This window comes from Lynx canadensis, chromosome F1 (genome assembly GCF_007474595.2).
Source record: "Lynx canadensis isolate LIC74 chromosome F1, mLynCan4.pri.v2, whole genome shotgun sequence".
NCBI lineage: Eukaryota > Metazoa > Chordata > Mammalia > Carnivora > Felidae > Lynx > Lynx canadensis.
Genome location: NC_044319.2, coordinates 53488810 through 53509444, shown reverse-complemented (window position 1 = coordinate 53509444; position 20635 = coordinate 53488810). Strand labels below are relative to the sequence as shown.

Sequence of the window (20635 nt, the reverse complement as noted above, 5' to 3'; positions counted from 1 at the left end):
AGAGGGAGACACAGAATCTGAAACATGCTCCAGGCTCTGAGCTGTTTTCACAGAGCCTGATGAGGGGCTTGAACTCACAGTCTGCTAGGTCATGACCTAAGTTGAAGTCGGACGCTTAACTGACTGAGCCACACAGATGCCCCTATTTATTTTTTTAAGAGAGAGAGAGAGCAGGTGAGGGACAGAGAGAGGGGGGACAGAGGATCTGATGTAGGCTCTGTGCTAACAGCCCTAAATGGGGCTCGAATCATGAACCCTGAGATGATGACCTGAGCTGAAGTCGGATGCTTAACTGGCTGAGCCATCCAGGCACCCCTGCCATTTCCTATAGGAACTCATTTTTAACTATGATAGAATGACCTTAGATATAAGTTTCAATGCTAGATTTAAGATTACAAGGCAATGAGTACTAAGTTTAACTGCATTATGCATTTATGTTCAATGTGTTGATAACTGGCTAATTTTTATATGAATCTCATTCCTTCTACTTATTAGCAGTATAGTGAATGTTTTTGCCAGAGAAAAACTTTTTGCCAGATATTTCCCTACCTTTAGCACAATATAGATTCAATGGCGTTTTATTAGTTTTAAGTTCTTTTTTCATATTTCTACCAAAATTCTTAAGAGCTAAACTTTTAGAGTAGAAGATTCATTACCTTTCTAATGAATATAAGTTCTCAAAATGCAAGTGTACTTTTAAGAGATTTTTTATTCCACAGAGAAGATCTTTTCAGATTTGAGTACTGTTTCTAGGAGGACATCACAGAAAATCCAGAATGATGTCAGGCATCAACTTTCACTTTGAGTTCTGTTGAAATATACGCATGCTTGCATCATGGGGATGTCAAAGCTTATAAACTGGTTTTTAGCAAATCTACAAATACATGTGTGTGAGTTTGTAAACATATACATTCATTCACCCACTCATTCACTCATTTGTTTCCTTAAGGGCTCTTCAATGGAAGTTTCTACAACTAATGATGGTGGTAAACAATATAACGATGGCAAATGGCATGAAATAATTGCTATTAGGCATCAGGCTTTCGGCCAAATCACACTTGATGGGCAGTATACAGGTAAGAGCTATATATATAAACGGTTCTATTGATATGCTAACGTTGCCATACTTTTCTGTTGCTTGTATTTCTACATCTCTTTTTTCACGTTTATTTCCTCTCCATTTTGCCTGAATTGCTGTTGAATTTGCCTTTGGGGTGCTCCCAAAATGATGAAGTCTGGCAACCATTTCCTCCTTTACGCACCGTTTCAGTAAAGCAAAAATAAGAGCAAAGTCATCAGTAGCAATTTTGTCTTTTGCAATGCTTTACAGTTTGCAAGGGCTATGTTCTCTCATTTTATTTTTGACCTGCGAAAGACAAATAAAGTAAAGCGGTCATTACATACATTTTAGAAGTGATGAAACTGAGGCTCAGAAAAGGTAAATAGCTTTTCCCAATTTGCACAGCTGGTAGGCAGCATTCTTTCAACACTTACTTATCCGGTCTTTGCAATTTTAAGTTTAGTATTCTTTCCATCCTACCCTATCTACTATCCTTAGATAATTATAAAACACTTACAGTACCTGTATAATGATGCAGGCTTTTATTAATCTATTCAGGAAATATGGAATTGTAATGAGCACCTACTGTGTCCCAGGGATTGCTCTAGAAACACTGGCTACAAAGAGCAGAATTTACATTTTAGGCAGAAGAGGGGCAGGAAACAGAATAAATATTGAACAAGTATCAGGTAGTGTATATTCTGAGAATAATAAAGCAAGATAAGAGAGAAAGTGTGTGTGCGCACGCATGCATGTATTGGAGAGGGGAATGTTTTGATTTCATAAAAGACTGTTAGAGAAGTCTTCTTTGGTAAGGTGACATTTGAACAGAGACCTAAAAGAGAGTAGGTGGATAAGCCAGGAAAATATCCAGGAAAAGAATGTTTCAGGCCAACAGAATAGTAGGTGCCAGGGCCCTGAGGTAGGAACATATGTACGGCATGTTAAGGACCAACAAAGAGGTCACTATGAGAAAGAGTGGGTGAAGGGGCTAATAATAGGCTGCGATCAGGGAGGCATTAGGGCTTTTTACATAGGGTTTTCTGGACTTTTACTTGGAAAAAGGGAAGCCATTGGAGAATTTCAAGAAAGGAGTGACATGTTATGACTTCTTTCTTTAAAAAGAACACTTTGGCTGCTCTTTTGAAATGAATTTGAAAGAGAACAAGGGTGGAAACATGGAGAGCAGTTAACAAACTTCTGTAATAATTATAAAATAATTCAGGCAATAAAAAAATGGTTTCTTGAACCAAAGAAGTAAAATTGTGGATATAATGAGAAATCTGGGTATATTGTAAATGTTAAATTAAAAGGATTAGATTCAAGAGGTGCGTGGGTGGCTCAGTGGGTCAAGCATTTGACTCTTGATCTCAGCTCAAGTCTTGATCTTGAAGTTGTGAGTTCAAGCCCCACATTGGGCTCTGTGCTGAGTATAAAGCCTACTTAAAAAAAAAAAAAAAAAAAGGATTTGATTCCAGTAGAGCAGGATTGGCAAGCCCCTTGTGGGCCATATCTTGCTCATCATTATTTTATAAAGTTTTATTGGAGCACAACTTTACCCATTTGTTTTGTATTGCCTGTGACCACTTAAAGCTGCCTGGTCTACAAAGCCTAAATTATATACTATCTGGCCTTTTACATAACGAGTGTGCTAGTCCCTAATGTAGAACATGACTGCTAAGTTTGGGGTCTGGGCAACTGGAAGAATGTAGCTGCCATAACTAAGGTTGACAGGATCATGGGGGAAGCTGATATAGAAAGAGATGTTCAGTGTTAACATGGTCAGTCTTAGGTATCTATGAGGCATCCAAGTGGAAATATCAGGTAGACTTCTGGGTTCAAGTCTGAGTTCAGGGAAGAGTTCCAGACTAAAGATATACATTGGGAATTGTCAGCTGAGGATGGCATGCACTTACCAAGGGACCACATGGAAGTAAGGCTAATTAGAGTGGTTTGGGCTCTGAGTCTGAGGAAACAAAAAAACACCTCTCCTTCAAAGGAAGAATGGAGTTAGAAATCATAACAGATGTGTGCTGTGAACACAGCATAGTTGGGGACCCAGGCCTCCTCTGGTCTTTGGGGCTGGTGGTTCACATAGGTGCCAAGCACTCCAAGTCATCTAGAGGACTTAGTATACCCATGTATGTGGGGAGAGAAAGAGATCTGAGAAGGCAGGAGACCTGGTCCTTCCAGCATCAAGATGTTGGGACAGCGAGGAAGAACCATTGAAGAAAGACAACAAAGAGGAGAACCAAGAAAGAGTGGTATCCAGAAGCTCAGTGAAGGGTTTAATCATTTGTTAAGTGAACAGAACCCAGATTATTCTGGGGAAGTTGAAATTCTCATCTCCTTTTCCATAGGTTCCTCGGCCACACCAAATGGGAGCACTATTATCGGAGGGAACACGGGAGTGTTTGTGGGAGGGCTTCCACAGGGCTATACCGTCCTCAGGAAGGATCCTGGTGAGTTTCCTCTTTAGGATTTATATGTTGTCACCAAAATTTACAACAGGATCAAGTATGAGTACATTATTATAAGGTATGAATAATAGTATTATATTTTATCTCATGCTATTCCTGTATCAAGACAAATGTCCCTTAGGTTTCCTTTTTTCTAAAGAAACCATGTATTACTTGCATTTAAATTCTTCGTGCCAGCCCCTGATATATAAAAATAGTTTATTAAAAAGTATATTAAACTTTTGAAGTGAATGATACTAATTTCAGTCAAAAACATGTTATTTTAGGGGCACCTGGGTGGCTCAGTCAGTTAAGCATCCAACTCTTGATTTTGGCTTAGGTCATGATCTCATGGTTCATGAGATCAAGCCCCGCATTGGGCTCTGAGCTGACAGTGCAGAGCCTGCTTAGGATTCTCTCTCTCCCTCTCTCTGTCTCTCCTCCTCCCCTGCACATGCTTACTCTCTCTCCCTCTCTCAAAATAAATAAATAAACTTAAAAAAATAAATGTTGTTTTAGGATTATGTGTCAATATTTTTAGATTTTAATCTGAAGCAACACAGAAATAGGAAACTATGGGCTTGATTTATACTCTAAACAGGGTAAATAAACTTCCCTGAGTATTGAGCATGTGATCAGCTCTAAACCAGACCTTAGATATCCACAGATGAACAAAATGTGGTCTTTGCCACAATATAGGGTACAAATATGTAAATGTATAATGTCAAGCAAATGCCATAAGTACTGTAAGACATAAAATAATTCCTGTAGTTTTGGAATGAGAGAACAAAAACAGATTCAAAAGGAAACCAATAAAAACTACCATGGACAGAATTAACCTTAGGCAGAAAGAAAAAAAATATCTTTCCAAACGCATTGCTAAGATTTTAGGGTAGTTTTCCCATGTCTGCATTGAAGGGCATATAGGGTATCACCTCAGTCTCTCCTAGGAAGTAAAATGTAACTACATAAATATTACACATGAGCTAGAACCTAAATAAATATAAATTGTTCATGGGTAGGGGTCTTCAAGGAATAACGGTGAAGAAGATCAAAAGGAATAAAATATTTTCAGTGAAATTTGGAGAGGGATATATTTAAATACCCAAGACTGAATGTAGTTGCGTCCTCAGATATCTCTAGAATAGAGAGGGTTTTTATTGGACTACTTTAGACGGGTAGAGAGAGAAGTCTCTCAAAAACATTCATACACACACACCCACTAGAGAAAAAGAGAGAGAGGGAGAGAGAGGGAGAGAGAGAGAGAGCGAGCTCTCAATCTTTGCCCCAGTTCTTTGTCCATCCAGCACATGTCCTGGCTATGGTACAAACAGGCACTGGGAAGAGAGCATACCTGACTCCAAGGACATATCTCCATTATAAATAAATAAATAATCTGACCTCGTGCATATAAATTGACCTTGTAGAACTTTGATTGCTGGTGAATACCTTCCCTAGAATCAAGTCATAAACTCAAAAGCCGAGATCGAAGCTTTGTGTTGATCAGTATGGACATCACTGGATGCAGTGTGACCTTAGCTGTGATGCTGCCTCCTCTTCTCTAGGTTTTTCTTGCTCTCTAGTTCTAATTCTCTCATTTCACTTCATTTCTTTCCCAACTCCTATTACCAGCTATTTTCTCTGTTCATAAACCCTACCTTTGCCTGGTCCGGGGCATTCTAAAATTAAGGTCAATATTATATTCCTAAATATGAAATCAAATTATTGACCTACTTGTGTAATAGACTGGTTCATAATGATGAAAGAACTAAAATACAAACGAGATTAGATTAATAGAAACACTTCCTTCAAATCTTACTTTTAAAACTTGTTGGGGCGCCTGGGTGGCTCAGTCGGTTGAGCATCGGACTTCGGCTCAGGTCGTGATCTGGTGGTTCGTGAGTTCAAGCCCCGCGTCGGGCCCTGGTGCTGACAGCTCGGAGCCTGGAGCCTGCTTTAGATTCTGTGTCCCCCTTTCTCACCACGCCACCCCTGCTTGTGCTCTGTCTCTCTCTGTCTTTCAAAAATGAATAAACATAAAAAAATTAAAAAAAACCAAAAACTTGTTACAATACTTTTATTTTTAAGACTAGTGGCAGATGAAATCTTCTTGTTAGTTCAAAAGGCAATATTCTGGCTACTCCTATAAAACCACAATTTCTACATAAACATCTATTTCTTTGGAAACAGAGGATCTGACATTATAACTGTTACCACTCAGCATAGGTAATGGTGTGGTGTTTACATGAATCATGAAGAGGTTTGCAGTAAATAGGTAGTGAGAGCTATTGCCTGTTTCTTTTATGTGAATGACACATAAAATTAATTGCTTTGAAAGAATGTTTCCAAAATACATATTTATTGATATCTCTCGACCCCTATAGACATAATCCGTAAAGGTTTTGTGGGCTGTGTCAAGGATATGTATTTTATGAAGAATTATAATCCCTTTGCTATTTGGGAGCCTCTGATTTGGCAGAGTGCTGAAGAGCAAGTCAACGTGTATAACAGCTGGGAGGGATGTCCCACGTCACTACAGGAGGGAGCCCAGTTCCTAGGAACAGGTAAGGTTCTGAAAGAGACACCAGCAGTTGCTTAGCAGCTAGTTTCTATCCTTTGCACAATTTAATCCCTCCTGTCCGATTACTTTGACCTCTTATGAACCTAGTGTCACAGAAATAACTAGTTATGCCATGATACACATAAACATTTCCTCCAAGTCTGAATATGTAATATAAGTTGTAAGACTCATGGACATATATTCGTGTGTCAGATCTCTGTTACCCATGGCAATTCTTGGTTTATTTTTGGTATTATCAAAAATATCTTTTGGTATGTCAGATGTTTTACTTAGAATGCAGTTTTACTTGGAAAGATGTTTTGGAAGTGTTATGTTTACTGGGTGAATCCACAAATATCTATTTATCCCATGGTATAGATGGACCATATTCTCGAGAGCAAAATGTCAGCTATGTAATGGGGTGCGTAGGTTAGTGAGGAGGAGCTGGAGGATGTCACGGCCATCCCTGCCATTGCTCGAGAGGCTGCTGCAGAAGCGAGGAGCAGTGTGCCTGGCGTACCTCCCCAGCCCAGTCTCTGCCTGGCCGTCACCCAGGGTAAGGGGGTGGAAGGGAATATAGTGGCCTGGTGGATAGTACTTCAGATAAAAGCCCACCTCTGCCTCCTATGTTTATAACTAAGCTGGTTACTTATTCAGTTGCTTAAACCACCTTCAGGATAGAAAGATGAATAATATCCCAGTCTGTGCACTTTTCTGTTGCTCTTTTCTCAACACTGTCATTATTCTGAATTTCTCTTAGTCAATGCAATTTCTTATTGTGAATTCTGATATAAAACAATAATAGTCTTAATTATATCCATGATTTAGAGAGTAAATTGCTTCCTCCTAAAATATATATCAAGTTCATTCTGCTACTTCTGTACAAGTACAAGGGGGATTTCTCAACATTGATTTGCATCTTCTTTTGTGAGAGACTTACTCAATGACAGTATTCATCCTAGTCTTTGTTACACCTTCATAACGCTGGCGCTATTGCTTTATACACACTGATATGTACATATTCTTTTCTTTAAAGGGTTTCTGGAACTTCAATCGCACATGTTTCATGGTGGAATGGATTTTGAGATTTCCTTGAAGTTCAGAACTGACCAACTGAATGGGTTGCTTCTTTTTGTTTACAACAAAGATGGACCTGATTTTCTTGCTGTATGTGTATAAATTTAGTTAAATTTACTTAAAAATATCAGATATAACTTTGAGATAAATAAGGCATGTGTTAATATTTTGCTAAATTGGGGTTTCTCTTGAAATTCATTTTTGTTTTCCTTCCTTAAGTCATTTTTAGTTTTGGAGTCCTGTGAAACATTTTGTGCTCTAAGATCGTGATTTATTTTAAATGACAATTATTACTGTGAAACTTGTAATTTTAGCAAAGCAGAGTAGTTATGAGGAATTATGAAAATCCCACTTAGTTTCCCAACATATGAAAAATATTATGTCCTTTGTCATTTCTTATATAATGGTGTTAAAAACTACATACAATAAATGGTTTATATTACACATTCATACACACAAAGTATAAAAGTACAGTAAACATGAACTTACCACCCAATTAAAATATCACTTTTTACATTTACTTATAGGGTCTCTCCTATCCCATTTTCCTATCCCCCTCTGGAGGTAATATGTAATTAGAATTTTGTGTTTATTATCCCCTTGCATGTAGCTGCAGTTTCAACAAAATGTATGAATGCCTGAAAATTCTTGTTTTTGACATTTATAAGAGTTGCATTATACTCTACCTTGAGGCAATTGTTTTTTGCACTCGACATTATTCCTGAGTCACTCATGTTCTCCATGTAGGTATATAATTTCATGACTGTGTAATTTAGCTCTTTTGTCAATGACATACTGGTTGTTTCCGTGTTTTTGCTATGGCAAACGGGCTGCTATGAACATTTTCATACATTTTTCTAAGTACAGTCGGCAAGTGTAATTACTTTTATTTGCCTTTAATCAGACAGTCAGATATCATTGTCAAAAATAAGTATGTTATGGGGGCACCTGGGTGGCTCAGTCAGTTAAGCATCCGACTTTGGCTCAAATCATCATCTCACGGTTCATGAGTTCGAGCCCCGCATTGGGCTCTGTGCTGACAGCTCAGAGCCTGGAGCCTGCTTCGGATTCTGTGTCTCCCTCTCTCTCTGCCCCTTGCCTGCTCATGCTCTGTCTCTGTCTCTCAAAAATAAATAAACATTAAAAAAAAGTTTAAAAAAAAATAAGTATGTTATTAAAATGTAAGTTTTTAAAAAGTTATTTTAAAGAACTTACATAGACTCAGGGGAAAATTATGAACACCTTAATCTCATTGCTCATATCTAGGCAAATAAGTAGTAAAACACATGTGTTGCTGATTTTATGATTCTAGGATGTTTTCAGTTCATTGATTTTGTTCATTCCTAGATTATATAATGTCAAATTTGCTGCCCAGGTAAGTGGAAATATATCCCTTCATAGAATTTGTTATAATTTCATCTTATTTAAATTTTTTAAATTTTTTATTTATTTTTATTTTAAAGTTTATTTTTGACAGAGAGAGAGAGTGCGAGCATGAGCTAGGGAAAGGCAGAGAGAGAGGGAGACACAGAATCCAAAGCAGGCTTCAGGCTCTGAGGTGTCAGCACAGAGCCTGACTTGGGGCTCAAACCCAGGAACTGTGAGATCATGACGTGGACCGAAGTTGGATGCTTAACCGACTGAGCCACCTAGGCACCCCTGAAATGTAATCTTTCTTAACACAGGAATTTTGTGTGTTCTTAACAGTTCTATCTTCAGTGCCTAACTCTTTTTTTTTTTCGTTTTTATTTTTTAATTTTTTTTAATGTTTATTTTTGAGAAAGAGACAGAGCATAAGTTGAGAAAGGGCAGAAAGAGAGGGAGACACAGAATCTGAAGCAGGCTCTAGGCTCTGAGCTGTCAGCACAGAGCCCGATGAGGGGCTCAAATTCACGAATTGTGAGATCATGAGCTGAGCCGAAGTCAGATGCTTAACCAACTGAGCCACGCAGGTGCCCCTTCAGCCTAACTCTTGCAATTATTAAGTATTTGATAAATATTATTGGATGAATGAGTGACTGAACATGTGAATGAATTCATGTTATGGTGACTCTAAGCATTCCTTAAACATCTATCTGTGCATAAATCTTGGAGAGAATGCAGAGGTGTTTATCATTTGGCCTTTCCTCTCAAGGAGCACTTGCCTCTCTTGGAGGCTCACACATCCTGGTATACCCACATCCAGCCCTCCATCTTCCTCCGTTCAATGACTTTGGAAATATAATGAATCCCCACCTTATTGAATAATGTTAATTTTAAGCTTTAATGAAATAAATCTTAATCAAAACATTTAGGCCAATATATATTGAGTGTCTGCTCTGTGTTAGGCTTTCTTTTAGCACTTCCAATACAGCTATAAAGGAAGCAGACATTCACAGAACTCACATTCTTCTCCTCTGTATCTGAGAACCTAGGCTTCTCACAGTTTATTCCTCAATAAGATTTTTTCCTGTTATCCTAAGTAGCTTCAACATACATGGCTATCCGGGGAACTTGATTAACTCAGAAAGTTTTTACTGCTAAACTCTTAAATCTCAAAATATAACATTTCTACTCTTTGAGCTCTCGTTCTCTCTTATTGAGTTCACAAAGACATTGAGACCATTGGCTATTAGACCACTTTCTGTTTAACTTACGTGCTCTGTTCCTTAGACACCATAATGCAGTTTTTCAACCATTTTTTCTGACAACACCCGCAACTTGTGTCTTCAATTCCACAACTCTGAGTCAATCAGTTTAGCCCCCTAGCTCTTCAGTTTCAATAGCCAGTTTACTGAACACCACAGGAGAACTAATACAGGTATGAAGACTGGTGACACACCGAGTTTTGAGGGTCCTAATTCTTTCATTCGACACTATTTATTGTTTATAGGATTTGCTCATAGATTAAATGTAGAACATGAAAGAAAAAGAATGTCAGGACTGGAAAACACCACAACCTGAATGTCTTCAGATAGTCGCATTCTTATAATGGAAAGAAACATAATCTCCTCATCTTCCAAATTTTCAACCTACAACTTTTGTTTTTATGAGCCAAGTCTGGGTTTCACTCTCTCCTGACTCAGGAGGACAAATATATAATTACTATGATTCCAACCAAAGTTAATATTTCTACCTTTACTCTAGATTCTGTCCCTTCTCCTGCAAGAGCTTGTGCTACAAATTTTCTCTTTTGTTAAGTTCCAGTGTTCCTTCCACATTGGCTCTTCTCCCTCTATATATAAAATGGTTGAGCCTCATTTATCTTAAGTATTTTTCCTTTTGACTTGGAAAACTCCTCTGTTGTATTTCCCTTCCCTTCAGAGCCTATTGCATTGAAAGTAACTACTCTGGTTATTTCCACTTATTTTTATATCACACCTTAGTCCTCAAATACTGTAAATATGGTTCCTAGCCCTACCACATTCCACTGAAGAATTTTCAAACTTGCCAGTGACCCCTGCATTTTCTAGTCTACGAGATAATTTTTCAGTCTTTATTTACTTGATCTTCCACTGTCATCTTTTTTTTCTTAAAATATTCTTCCCTACCGACTTTCCAAAATACTAGTTGCTCTTGATTTTCATTAAATCCTTGGCTTCTCCAAGAAGATTGTTGTTGACTTATAGAATTACATCTACTCTGCCTTCCCCTTAAAATGTTGGTCTTGCTGAGGACTCTTGCTTTGATACTAACTGGATGATCTCACTCATCCTTTCATAAACCTTGTCTATTTTACTGGCCTATCTTTATGTTCAACTGCCTCAAAAAAAGTTTCTTCTGAATGTTTTATAGACATTTCAAACTCAGTGTGTTTAAAATTGACCTCATTCCTCACTGACAATGATAATACCAAGTCTTTCTTTCTAGTGCTTTCCATATTGTGATGGTGGTAAAACACACCCAAACAAGAAAGAGCATGGATATCTTTGACTTACTCTTCATTCATTTAACACATTCAGCTGTTTGCCATGTCCTGCTGAGACTTAAAAAGCTGAGTTGCTTTTAAAAATACCTCTTTATGGGGCGCCTGGGTGGCGCAGTCGGTTAAGCGTCCGACTTCAGCCAGGTCACGATCTCGCGGTCCGGGAGTTCGAGCCCCGCGTCGGGCTCTGGGCTGATGGCTCAGAGCCTGGAGCCTGTTTCCGATTCTGTGTCTCCCTCTCTCTCTTTCCCTCCCCCGTTCATGCTCTGTCTCTCTCTGTCCCAAAAATAAATAAACATTGAAAAAAAAATTAAAAAAAAAAATAAATAAATAAAAAATACCTCTTTGACTGAGTTGTCACTGTCTTCACCATTGTTATCTTTATTTCAATGGTTCTTGTCATTTTTCTCACCACTGTAGTGATTCTCTAATAGGTTTCTCCAATTCCAGTCTAGCTTTCATTTCCAGTATGAACTTCCTATGACCTAAAGGGTAGACTTTTAGCACAAGATAATGGAAAGAATATAGCCTTTTGGAGGCAAGCAGACAAGAGAAAGATGAATATTTTTCCATATGACTCAAAATCCTCCAAAACCTTGTTTCTACATATCTGGCAAGACTCTTTCTAACCCATGCCCTCCCCCCCACCCAATCTGTGTATCTTTTGTCTTACCTAATTTAGTCTTTTTTTTTTCTAAACCTAATGAGCTCATACATGTCCTCATGCCATTGAACATGTTAATCTCCCTGTGTTGAAGGATTCTCCATGAATCTTACATACTTCCAAAAATATTAATTTAAACCTTTTCCAGTTCCCAAGGAACAAAATGTATATCCTTTCTTTGCTGTCATTGTACCCTATTCTTCTCTTGGTTATAGTATTACCCCAGATGTTTGCTATTGTAAAATGTGATTCTTGGGAACAGGTTCATAGAACATGGTGGGGGACTCAATATTTATTGAATGAATGGATAAATGACTGCTTATCCAATGTACTTCACAAAGATGAATTTACATAGAAAAAGTAATTTTTATCTGGAATTACTGAATTTCATTTGACATGACTGATCTCAAATTTTTAAGTATCCTATTTTTGCTGATGGGAGTTCTAACAAAATAAAAACATAGTAGATAAAATAATTGTCATGTAACATTTTGAAGGAAAACATATGGAGGCATTTCCTTTACCATGAAAATTTGGGTAAAATGCATTCATATTAGAAAATGGCACCTAATCTAAAAGAATACACATAGAAGCAATTATGTTAGTTAGAGATTTAGAATAATAAAAATGAAATATTGAATAAAAATCCATCTTACAAATTTGAAATTGAGTTCACCAACCAGTTAAAATAAGCTTAATCAGGCTTGACATTTCATTTTCTTATTGTCTTGTCATATTTTTCCCCCAAATTAAGTTGATATATGAAGTAGTATTTTCTCATTTTCTAAAAACTCAAGTAAAAATAGTGTCATAGTTCAAACTATTCTCTTCAGTCATTCAGTTACTTATGCTAGGGTTGAATCTTTTACCTATGTTGCAGCAAACAATAATAATAATAAAAGTTTTGCCTACATAGTATCATATCACATTGTATGATCATTAATGGGTGTGAATTTGACTTAATACAACAATCTTCACGTCAATTATAAGCTTGCAGAGTACTCCATTATATGTTACTCCAGTCCTGCTTAGAATAAAGTGGAACATTTTTATAGAGTGCTTTCAGGGAAATTTGTTGCTTTTCTACAAGAAATTGACCTTCTGCTCTCTCCCAAACTGCCATTCTGCAGTCTTTTTATATGCCTATTTTCTTTTTTAATGTGAAATACAGATGGAACTGAAGAGTGGAATATTGAGCTTCCGGTTAAATACCAGTCTTACCTTTACACAAGTGGATCTATGGCTGGGACTGTCCTATTGTGATGGGAAGTGGAATAAAGTGATTATTAAAAAGAAAGGTTCCATCTTAACAGCAAGCATGAATGAACTGAGGGAGCGTGCATCACAGTCCAGAGCCCAGCCACTGATGGTGAATTCCCTGGTCTATGTGGGAGGAACCCCACAGGAGCTGCACGACTCTTTTAAATACCTGAGTCTGGAACAAGGTAAAGTCCATCTGAAAGAATTCCCAAATAAATACAGCCCTGGTATAAATACAGGAGGTTTTGGTGGGTTCATGTTTTAAGATACAACAACAGAACCAGGCTGAAAGCAATACCTACCCATCCCTTTTTTGAAGAATTTTAAGCTTAAAATCACAGTGGTACCCGCATGGCTCAGTTGGCTAAATGTTTGACTTTTGATTTTGGCTCAGGTCATGATCTCACAGTTGGTGGGATAGAGCCCTGCATCAGGCTCTGCGCTGACAGCATGGAGCCTGCTTGGGATTCTCTCTTTCCCTCTCTCTCTGCCTCTCTCCCACTCACATACGTGCTCTCTCTCAAAATAAATTAAACCTAAAAAAATTTTAAAATCACAGAACATTTTTTTCAGATAGTTTTGTATGTTTCCCTTAAGAGTGTGCCCTCATACCTATTTATAATCAATATATTTATTCTAACTTGTCTTTAACATATACAATTATAATTTATATATATATTTCCTCATGTGTTTTCAAAGAAAACACATGAGGCTCTGGTTCTTTCAAATAGTGACCATTATCTGTATTCATAGATTAAAAAAATAAACTAGGTTGGTGGGCACAGCTAAGAAAAATGGCATTAAATTTTACTGGGGTTTTTTTTCTGACATAACTGCTAATTGTCTCTGTGCATTTCCATGGAGCTCCCCCATAGCAAAGCACATGAAAGGGTGGGTTTAGTTGAATTTTAAGCATGCTGGTGAAAAATATATATTTCATTTATTATTAATTACCTGAATGAAAGAAAAAGTGCATGAGTGCATGACTTATAACTAAAGCAAGCATTTAACTCATAAAAGGAATTTGAACATAATCAGAGAAATTTTTAATACAAAAAAGGCTACCAGTAGCTGAGTGCATTCTGTGTGCTAGGCATGGTTCTGAAAGCTTTACATGAAACTAAGTGGGCCATCTCTTCCTAACAAGCCCATGACTTAGGTATTATTATTTATACCCCCGTTTTACAGATGAGGAAACTAAAGAACAAAGTAACTTGCCCAAGGTCACATGGTTAGTAAGCAGATAGCAAGCCTTTCTGTCTCAGGCCAGCCTGGTGTCAAAATCCACTCTCCTTATTATAATCAAGGATTCCCTTTTATGGTCATTGGCCACTATTCCTTTGCTATAAATTGGGGAAAGCACAGAAACTTCTAGTTTGTGACTAAGCATGCTCCCATGTAGAAAATGTTCTCTACATATTTCAAAATCTGTGTACTGTGAATGGTTAAAGTTTCCATGAAGCAGTCTTTGCCTATTTGGTAAGTACATAAAGATTTAAATGCCTTTGAATAGAAAATATATGGCAAGCTCTAAGGAGACTTTTAGAAGGGTACTAGTAAGGAGTTAATGAATATCTGGGGTGTAAGACAGTAATGACATTTTCCAGGCACTTAAGATGTAACAGCAGCTAAAAATATTACATTCATATAAGGGCTTCTCCTGGTTTTCAGGTTTCTGAGGTTAGAAAGAGCTTGAAAACCCTTTAGATGAGCCAGATTACTTGATCCTACTTACATCTAGGAAACAAATCCCCTGCATCTGTGGCCTTATACTTTCAAAGTACACAAAAACCCATTACTATGATGGGCATAGAGACATGGCGTTAGCCAAATTTTAACTGGAATTGTAAGACAATCATGATAGAAGCTTAACACATCAACATAAAAACCCAAAGGGGATAATTTAATCTGCACTATGACTAAGTCTCTGATACTGAAAGATATTTTATTTATGGGTAATACTAAATTTTTATCATTGCAGTATCATACATATCAGTGGTTCTCAAGCCACTGATAAAATATTGAAGTATAGTAGCTGGAACATAGTAAGAACTCAATAAAATTAGCTGTTATTATTATTACTATTCAAGATACATCGGAATCTCCTGGAAAGGTTATTAAAAATGCAGATTTTATGACCCTATTCCCAAAGATTCTGTCTCAGATGCTTTGAGTGATACTGATCTATATAACTGCATGTTTTATATAGTGATCAGGAGAATATTCACCATATGGGGGTGCTGCCTGTATGTAGTAAATTGCAATTAAAATTAATCATGTTCACTTACTGTATTTTTTTTAATCCACTCTCAAATGGTCTTAAAAGTGTTCTGTGCTTCTCAATTAGCACCTTTTTGCAGAGGCTCTATTTTGTGGTCATATTAGCGCTATTTTTTTTCTTGTCCATTAATGTTGTAATCTTCCTTTGAATCAAATGCAAATTAAATTTCCTCTGTGGTATGGAAATGCTGGGCAGCCTAATTTGCTGAAGATGTATCACTTCAGAGCATGGGCATTTATCTTAGAACTACCACTTGGGACTATCACTTACCTCCAGGTTGGGGGCGACAGGGCCATGGCACATGATATCACAGGTTATGCTCTACCCAAAGACCTGTGTGGAGAAGGGAGGAGTAGGGGCTGAACGCACACAGAGGAGCTATTACTATGCTCTGCCATTTTCACTGAGTTCCATAGTTCTGACTATACACAGTGGTCACAACTTTTATATTCACGTTAGCATGACAGAGAGCAAATTCAGCTCTGCCAAGGCCTTCCTACCAGCCCAAGTGCCTCTGTGTTGGGTGGTGATTTGTCAGTGTAGAATTCTGGGCCACCTTTTAGTTATTTGGAGGCCTGGGGGTGGGGAGTCATTTCTGATTCTCAAAAGCAAGCAAAGGAGGCATCTCCTTTCCTCCCACTGCTAGGCCCTTTCCCCTCTTTCTATCCTAACATCCCAATTATATTTTGAAGGTAGTTGAAGAATATTTCTGGTGGAAATCGTTCTGATGGTGCAGAGTTGAAAGAACTGTGACTTGATTTGGCGAAACTGTCTGTCTGTTCTTACATAGCATGGTGAGGACCGCACACTAGAACTCAGGTTCCTTCACCTCCAAGGCCTGAGGCCAGCATTCCACTTCCTAAGGAGGATTAATACTTAGAAACCTCATCCAATACTCTCTGGACCTTTTTCCTTATCTCCAGAATGAAGGAAGGCTACCTCGATGGCCTTTCCCAAATTTTAAAATGCCATTCCATGAATTAATTTTTTTAATAAAAAAATTGTTTTAATGTTTATTTTTGAGAAAGAGAGAGAGAGAGAGTGCACTAGTGGGAGAGGGGCAGACAGAGAAGGAAACACAGAATCGGAAGCAGACTCCAGGCTCTGAGCTGTCAGCACAGAGCCTGATGTGAGGCCCGAGCTCATGGGCCAAGAGATCATGACCTTAGCCAAAGTCAGACCATTAAACAACTGAGTCACCCAGGTGCCCCACCATGAATGATTTTTTAAGACATTTCTTTTTTTATTCTTAATTTGTTAAATTGTAAAATATACATAAATGTTGCCATCTTAGCCATTTAGCGCACAGTTCAGCATTGAGTATATTTACGTTGTTGTGCGACCGCCATCATCCGTATCCAGCACATTGTCCATCTTGTAAAACTGAAACTCTGTGCCCTTTAAACAATAATGGGACTTTTCTGATAACAGCATTTCGATGTTTGCCAGAGCTGCCTTTCCACTGTTTGCATTTTGTTGTTAGGGAAACCGGCGTAGAGAGAAGTTAGGTAACTGAGCTATAAGCCATCAGAAAATCACTGCTGGTAGAGAAATCAGAATTCTTAACTTCTGAATTTTCAAGCAGATGCTTTTATATTGAACTTCATTGCTTTCATTTCCATTCACCCAACTTATGGAGTGTCTACTGTGTGTTCAAGATAGACTAGCAGTATTGATCAGTGGGGCCGAAAGGAACGTGAATAATAGCAAAGGCATTTAAAAGGAAATAGGCTGCAACTTAATGTGTTAGAAGACATAATAAGACATCATATAAATGCTGAAGAGAACAATATGGTCATTGTTACTATTAGCTTATTTTACTGTTAGGCGTTGCATTATGTTTTATTTTCTCTTCCTGCTGATGTGCTTTAATCTTGAAAAGAGCTAAGCATGTGTTTGGGGCCCTTCAAACTTGACAGTATTTTGTTCAGTAAGAGTCAGTGTGTGCTATCTCCAACCCAGTCTGTTCATCCCTTCTTTTACAGTTTTGTGCAGTTTTCTGTGCAGAATGCTGGCAAACTTATTGAGCTGATCTCTATTTACACAAAATAGCATGTAATTCAAAGCCATTGCTATTCCCTGGCTGACTGGATGCCCTATGGTTCTCTGACAAAAAAACCAGTGCATACTCCTAATCTATTCCTTCCACATTTCCTGTTAAACTTCACAGAACTACACTGCACTGTGGTCGTTCTAAAGTCAACTGGGTAGTGGGGTACCTGGGTGGCTCATTTGGTTAAGCGTCTGACTTTGGCTCAGGTCATGATCTCACGGTTCATGAGTTCGAGCCTCAGATCGGGCTGTCTGCTATCAACACAGAGAGTCAACTGGGTAGAACACATATTCTGAGAAACCTCCGGATGTTGCCGTTGCCAGAGCTGAATTTGCTCTCTGTGGTGCTAACGTGAATATGAAAGTGGTGACCATTGTGTGTAGTCAAAATTGTGGAACGCTGTGACAATAGTAGAGCATAGTAATAGCTCCTCTGTATGCTGTAACTGGATTTTAGTTCTCTAACTCTGGAAAGATTCTAACAGAATTCATATCAATATCTTAACATTTCAGAATATACTGAAACGATATTCTCCCTCTTGCTATCTTGCCTAACAATCCTCAAAGGGTATTTTCCCCCAGTGAGCTTGTTAAAATAATTGTGCTCCTTCAAATACTACTTTTGTTGCTTAAACAGTGCCTTATATATGTAACTGAATTTTCCAGAATTGAGGGACATGTGGCTAGCCCTTTACCATAAGGTCTAATTGCCGAAATTTTATTTCAAAAGAATAAAGAGAATGAGAAAATGTGGGCCTAAAGAAGTATAAGAAATACTTTCAATTGAATATTTTCAGTTATAATTAGCAGCTTATATATTTTTTCAAGATAAATATAAATACTTCCTCGTGACAACTTAGCCTGGTAAAAAGCAGAAGGAGGCATAAAGGATTTCCCAAATGAGACTCAAAAGTTTAAAAAATTGTATCTACAGCAACCCCCACACCTCATCAAAACGTAATCCTGCAGAGGACAGAAATGATTGGTAATTAATGACTCAAGACTTTTATGTGATATTAATCCCTTACTATTTGCTAGGTTTCGGTGGTTGCGTGAAGGATGTTAAATTTGCACGGGGTGCTGTCGTTAACTTGGCATCTGTGTCCAGCGGTGCTGTCAGAGTCAATCTGGATGGATGCCTATCAACTGACAGCGTTGGTAACTGCAGGGGAAATGACTCCATCCTGGTTTACCGGGGAAAAGAGCAGAGTGTTTATGATAGTGGTCTCCAGCCTTTTACAGGTAATGTGGACGTGCTCTAAATTAAATGTTACATGTCTCCCACTTGTCGCCTCTTCCCTCCCTGCCAGCCCACTACTGGTCCAGATGAGTAATATTTTCATGTGTCTACTTCTTATTTCCATTTAAGAATACCTGTATCGAGTGATAGCCTCTCACGAAGGAGGTTCTGTGTACAGTGATTGGAGTCGGGGACGTACAACAGGAGCAGGTAAATTTTATGTTAAAATGTGTATGTGCACACACATGCACATCTCTGTGCATACATGTTTGTGCATGTAAGAAAAAGAAGAGGGGCACCTGGGTGGCTCAGTCGGTTAAGCGTCCGACTTCGGCTCAGGTCATGATCTCGCGGTCTGTGAGTTCGAGCCCCGCGTCGGGCTCTGTGCTGACCTCAGAGCCTGGAGCCTGTTTCCGATTCTGTGTCTCCCTCTCTCTCTGACCCTCCCCCATTCATGCTCTGTCTCTCTGTGTCTCAAAAATAAATAAACGTTAAAAAAAAATTTAAAAAAAAGAAAAAGAAGAGACTATTATCCTGAAGCAAGTAGTATGTTTGTAATCTTATGAAAGAACATGCCTTGGTTTACAAATGTCAATGGCTAAGATGCTTAGGAGGTCAGTGCTTTTGATTTTTCAGTCATTTAGTAAGTGTTTGCTCAGGCTTGATTCTTTCCTCTTCCGATGCAGAAGGGAGGAGGTTCAAGTTGTCTTAAGGATCTAATAGGCCTGTATCTGTAGTGACATATCTATGGACAGGAAACTTACAGACTGCATAGAACCCAAGGAGCTAACGTCAGGATTAATTGCCATGGGTGGGAGTGGCACCCCTTCACCTCTCTCCCGCAGAGGGTACATTTGCAACCTGAACCCAGTTGGAAGCAGATATGTCTTTTATCACGTCATGACAGATGTTTGCCATGGTGGTGACTATTAGGATCTTAGAATGACTCTCCCAGGATAGAAACTGCTGATGGGTCCAAATTGTTTGAGTTAGAGGGGGGAAAAAACCCCAGAAGATAGAATATATTAGATCAAATCTCAGACAACCGACTTATAAGTGCTTTGTACTTCTCACAGTGACCACAATGTCTTTTCACATGATACCATCATAGGAAGGCATTCATTGCAAAAAGTTTTGCGAGGCAGTAGGCTTTTACCATTGTGAGTCAAATATTGGTCAGAGAGTCAAATAAATGTCTGTAAGACTGCCATTTATGTCTCTTGAAGGAAGTTTATTCTTAACAACTCCCCGTTTGTCTAAAGGTGTGTTTTTCACCAAGACGTTCTCTCATACTTATTATTAACCATGGGCTACTAACCCAAACACCTTTTGAGAAATCTTCTTAGTCTAGGATAACTAAATACTGAGATGGGCTACTAAGAATAATTTTCAAAGCTCTTTGCCTACAGATTTTCCAGAAGAGGACAACCTGACACTTTTCTAAGGTGATTTAAATTATCATCTATTTATAGGCAAGACAATGAGCCGAATAGTCTCTTAAAATCCTTTTCAACTTCAGAGCTTGGAGAAAGCTCTGATATAAAATATTCATTTGTTACTGGCCTGTCCTCTGCCCCTAGTTCACCTCCTCTGCTTTGTTAACAAATATACTCTAAAGCCGGCTTTCAGTCTAAGTCAGCAACGTAAATAGGTATCTAGAAAGTGCATTGCTTACATGGCATAATAGTGCCCATTTTGAGTATCACAGAGAGAGCATGCAAATAGAGCTCTGAATTTATAGCAATGATCTGACCACAAAGTCTTATGCTATAAATTCATATTTATAATCTGACCACAACACTGAGCAGCTACATGCTCCCAAGGGTTGGAGAATAATTGCACTATTTAATTATTTTTGAGTCAGTTTTGCTCTGTCCCTTATGAGAAGGCCATCTGTTAGACGGCACCGTACTTTGCCCTGTACCACATTTCAGAACTAATAAAATCAACATCACTCCCGTTGTCCCTTTGCTTGCATGTTGATTGTGTGGCCTGTGTGTTTTCTATAGGTGCCCGTGGTGTTTTAACTGCACAGACAGTGGTTCTCCACCTCTGTGCTTCTCTCCCTTGAAGCTGTT

At 38.3% G+C, this 20635-nt stretch overlaps 1 protein-coding gene across 1 annotated transcript in view; it reads left to right on the top strand.

Moving 5' to 3' along the window:
• Positions 1-20635, top strand: part of USH2A (usherin) — a 739358-nt gene that overhangs the window by 297413 nt on the left and 421310 nt on the right. The window contains exons 22-28 of the mRNA XM_030302386.1: positions 950-1076; positions 3421-3522; positions 5904-6083; positions 7116-7246; positions 12896-13169; positions 18356-18559; positions 18687-18767. Of these exons, the coding sequence (XP_030158246.1) occupies positions 950-1076; positions 3421-3522; positions 5904-6083; positions 7116-7246; positions 12896-13169; positions 18356-18559; positions 18687-18767 (1099 nt within the window). The remainder of the gene's footprint in view (positions 1-949; positions 1077-3420; positions 3523-5903; positions 6084-7115; positions 7247-12895; positions 13170-18355; positions 18560-18686; positions 18768-20635) is intronic.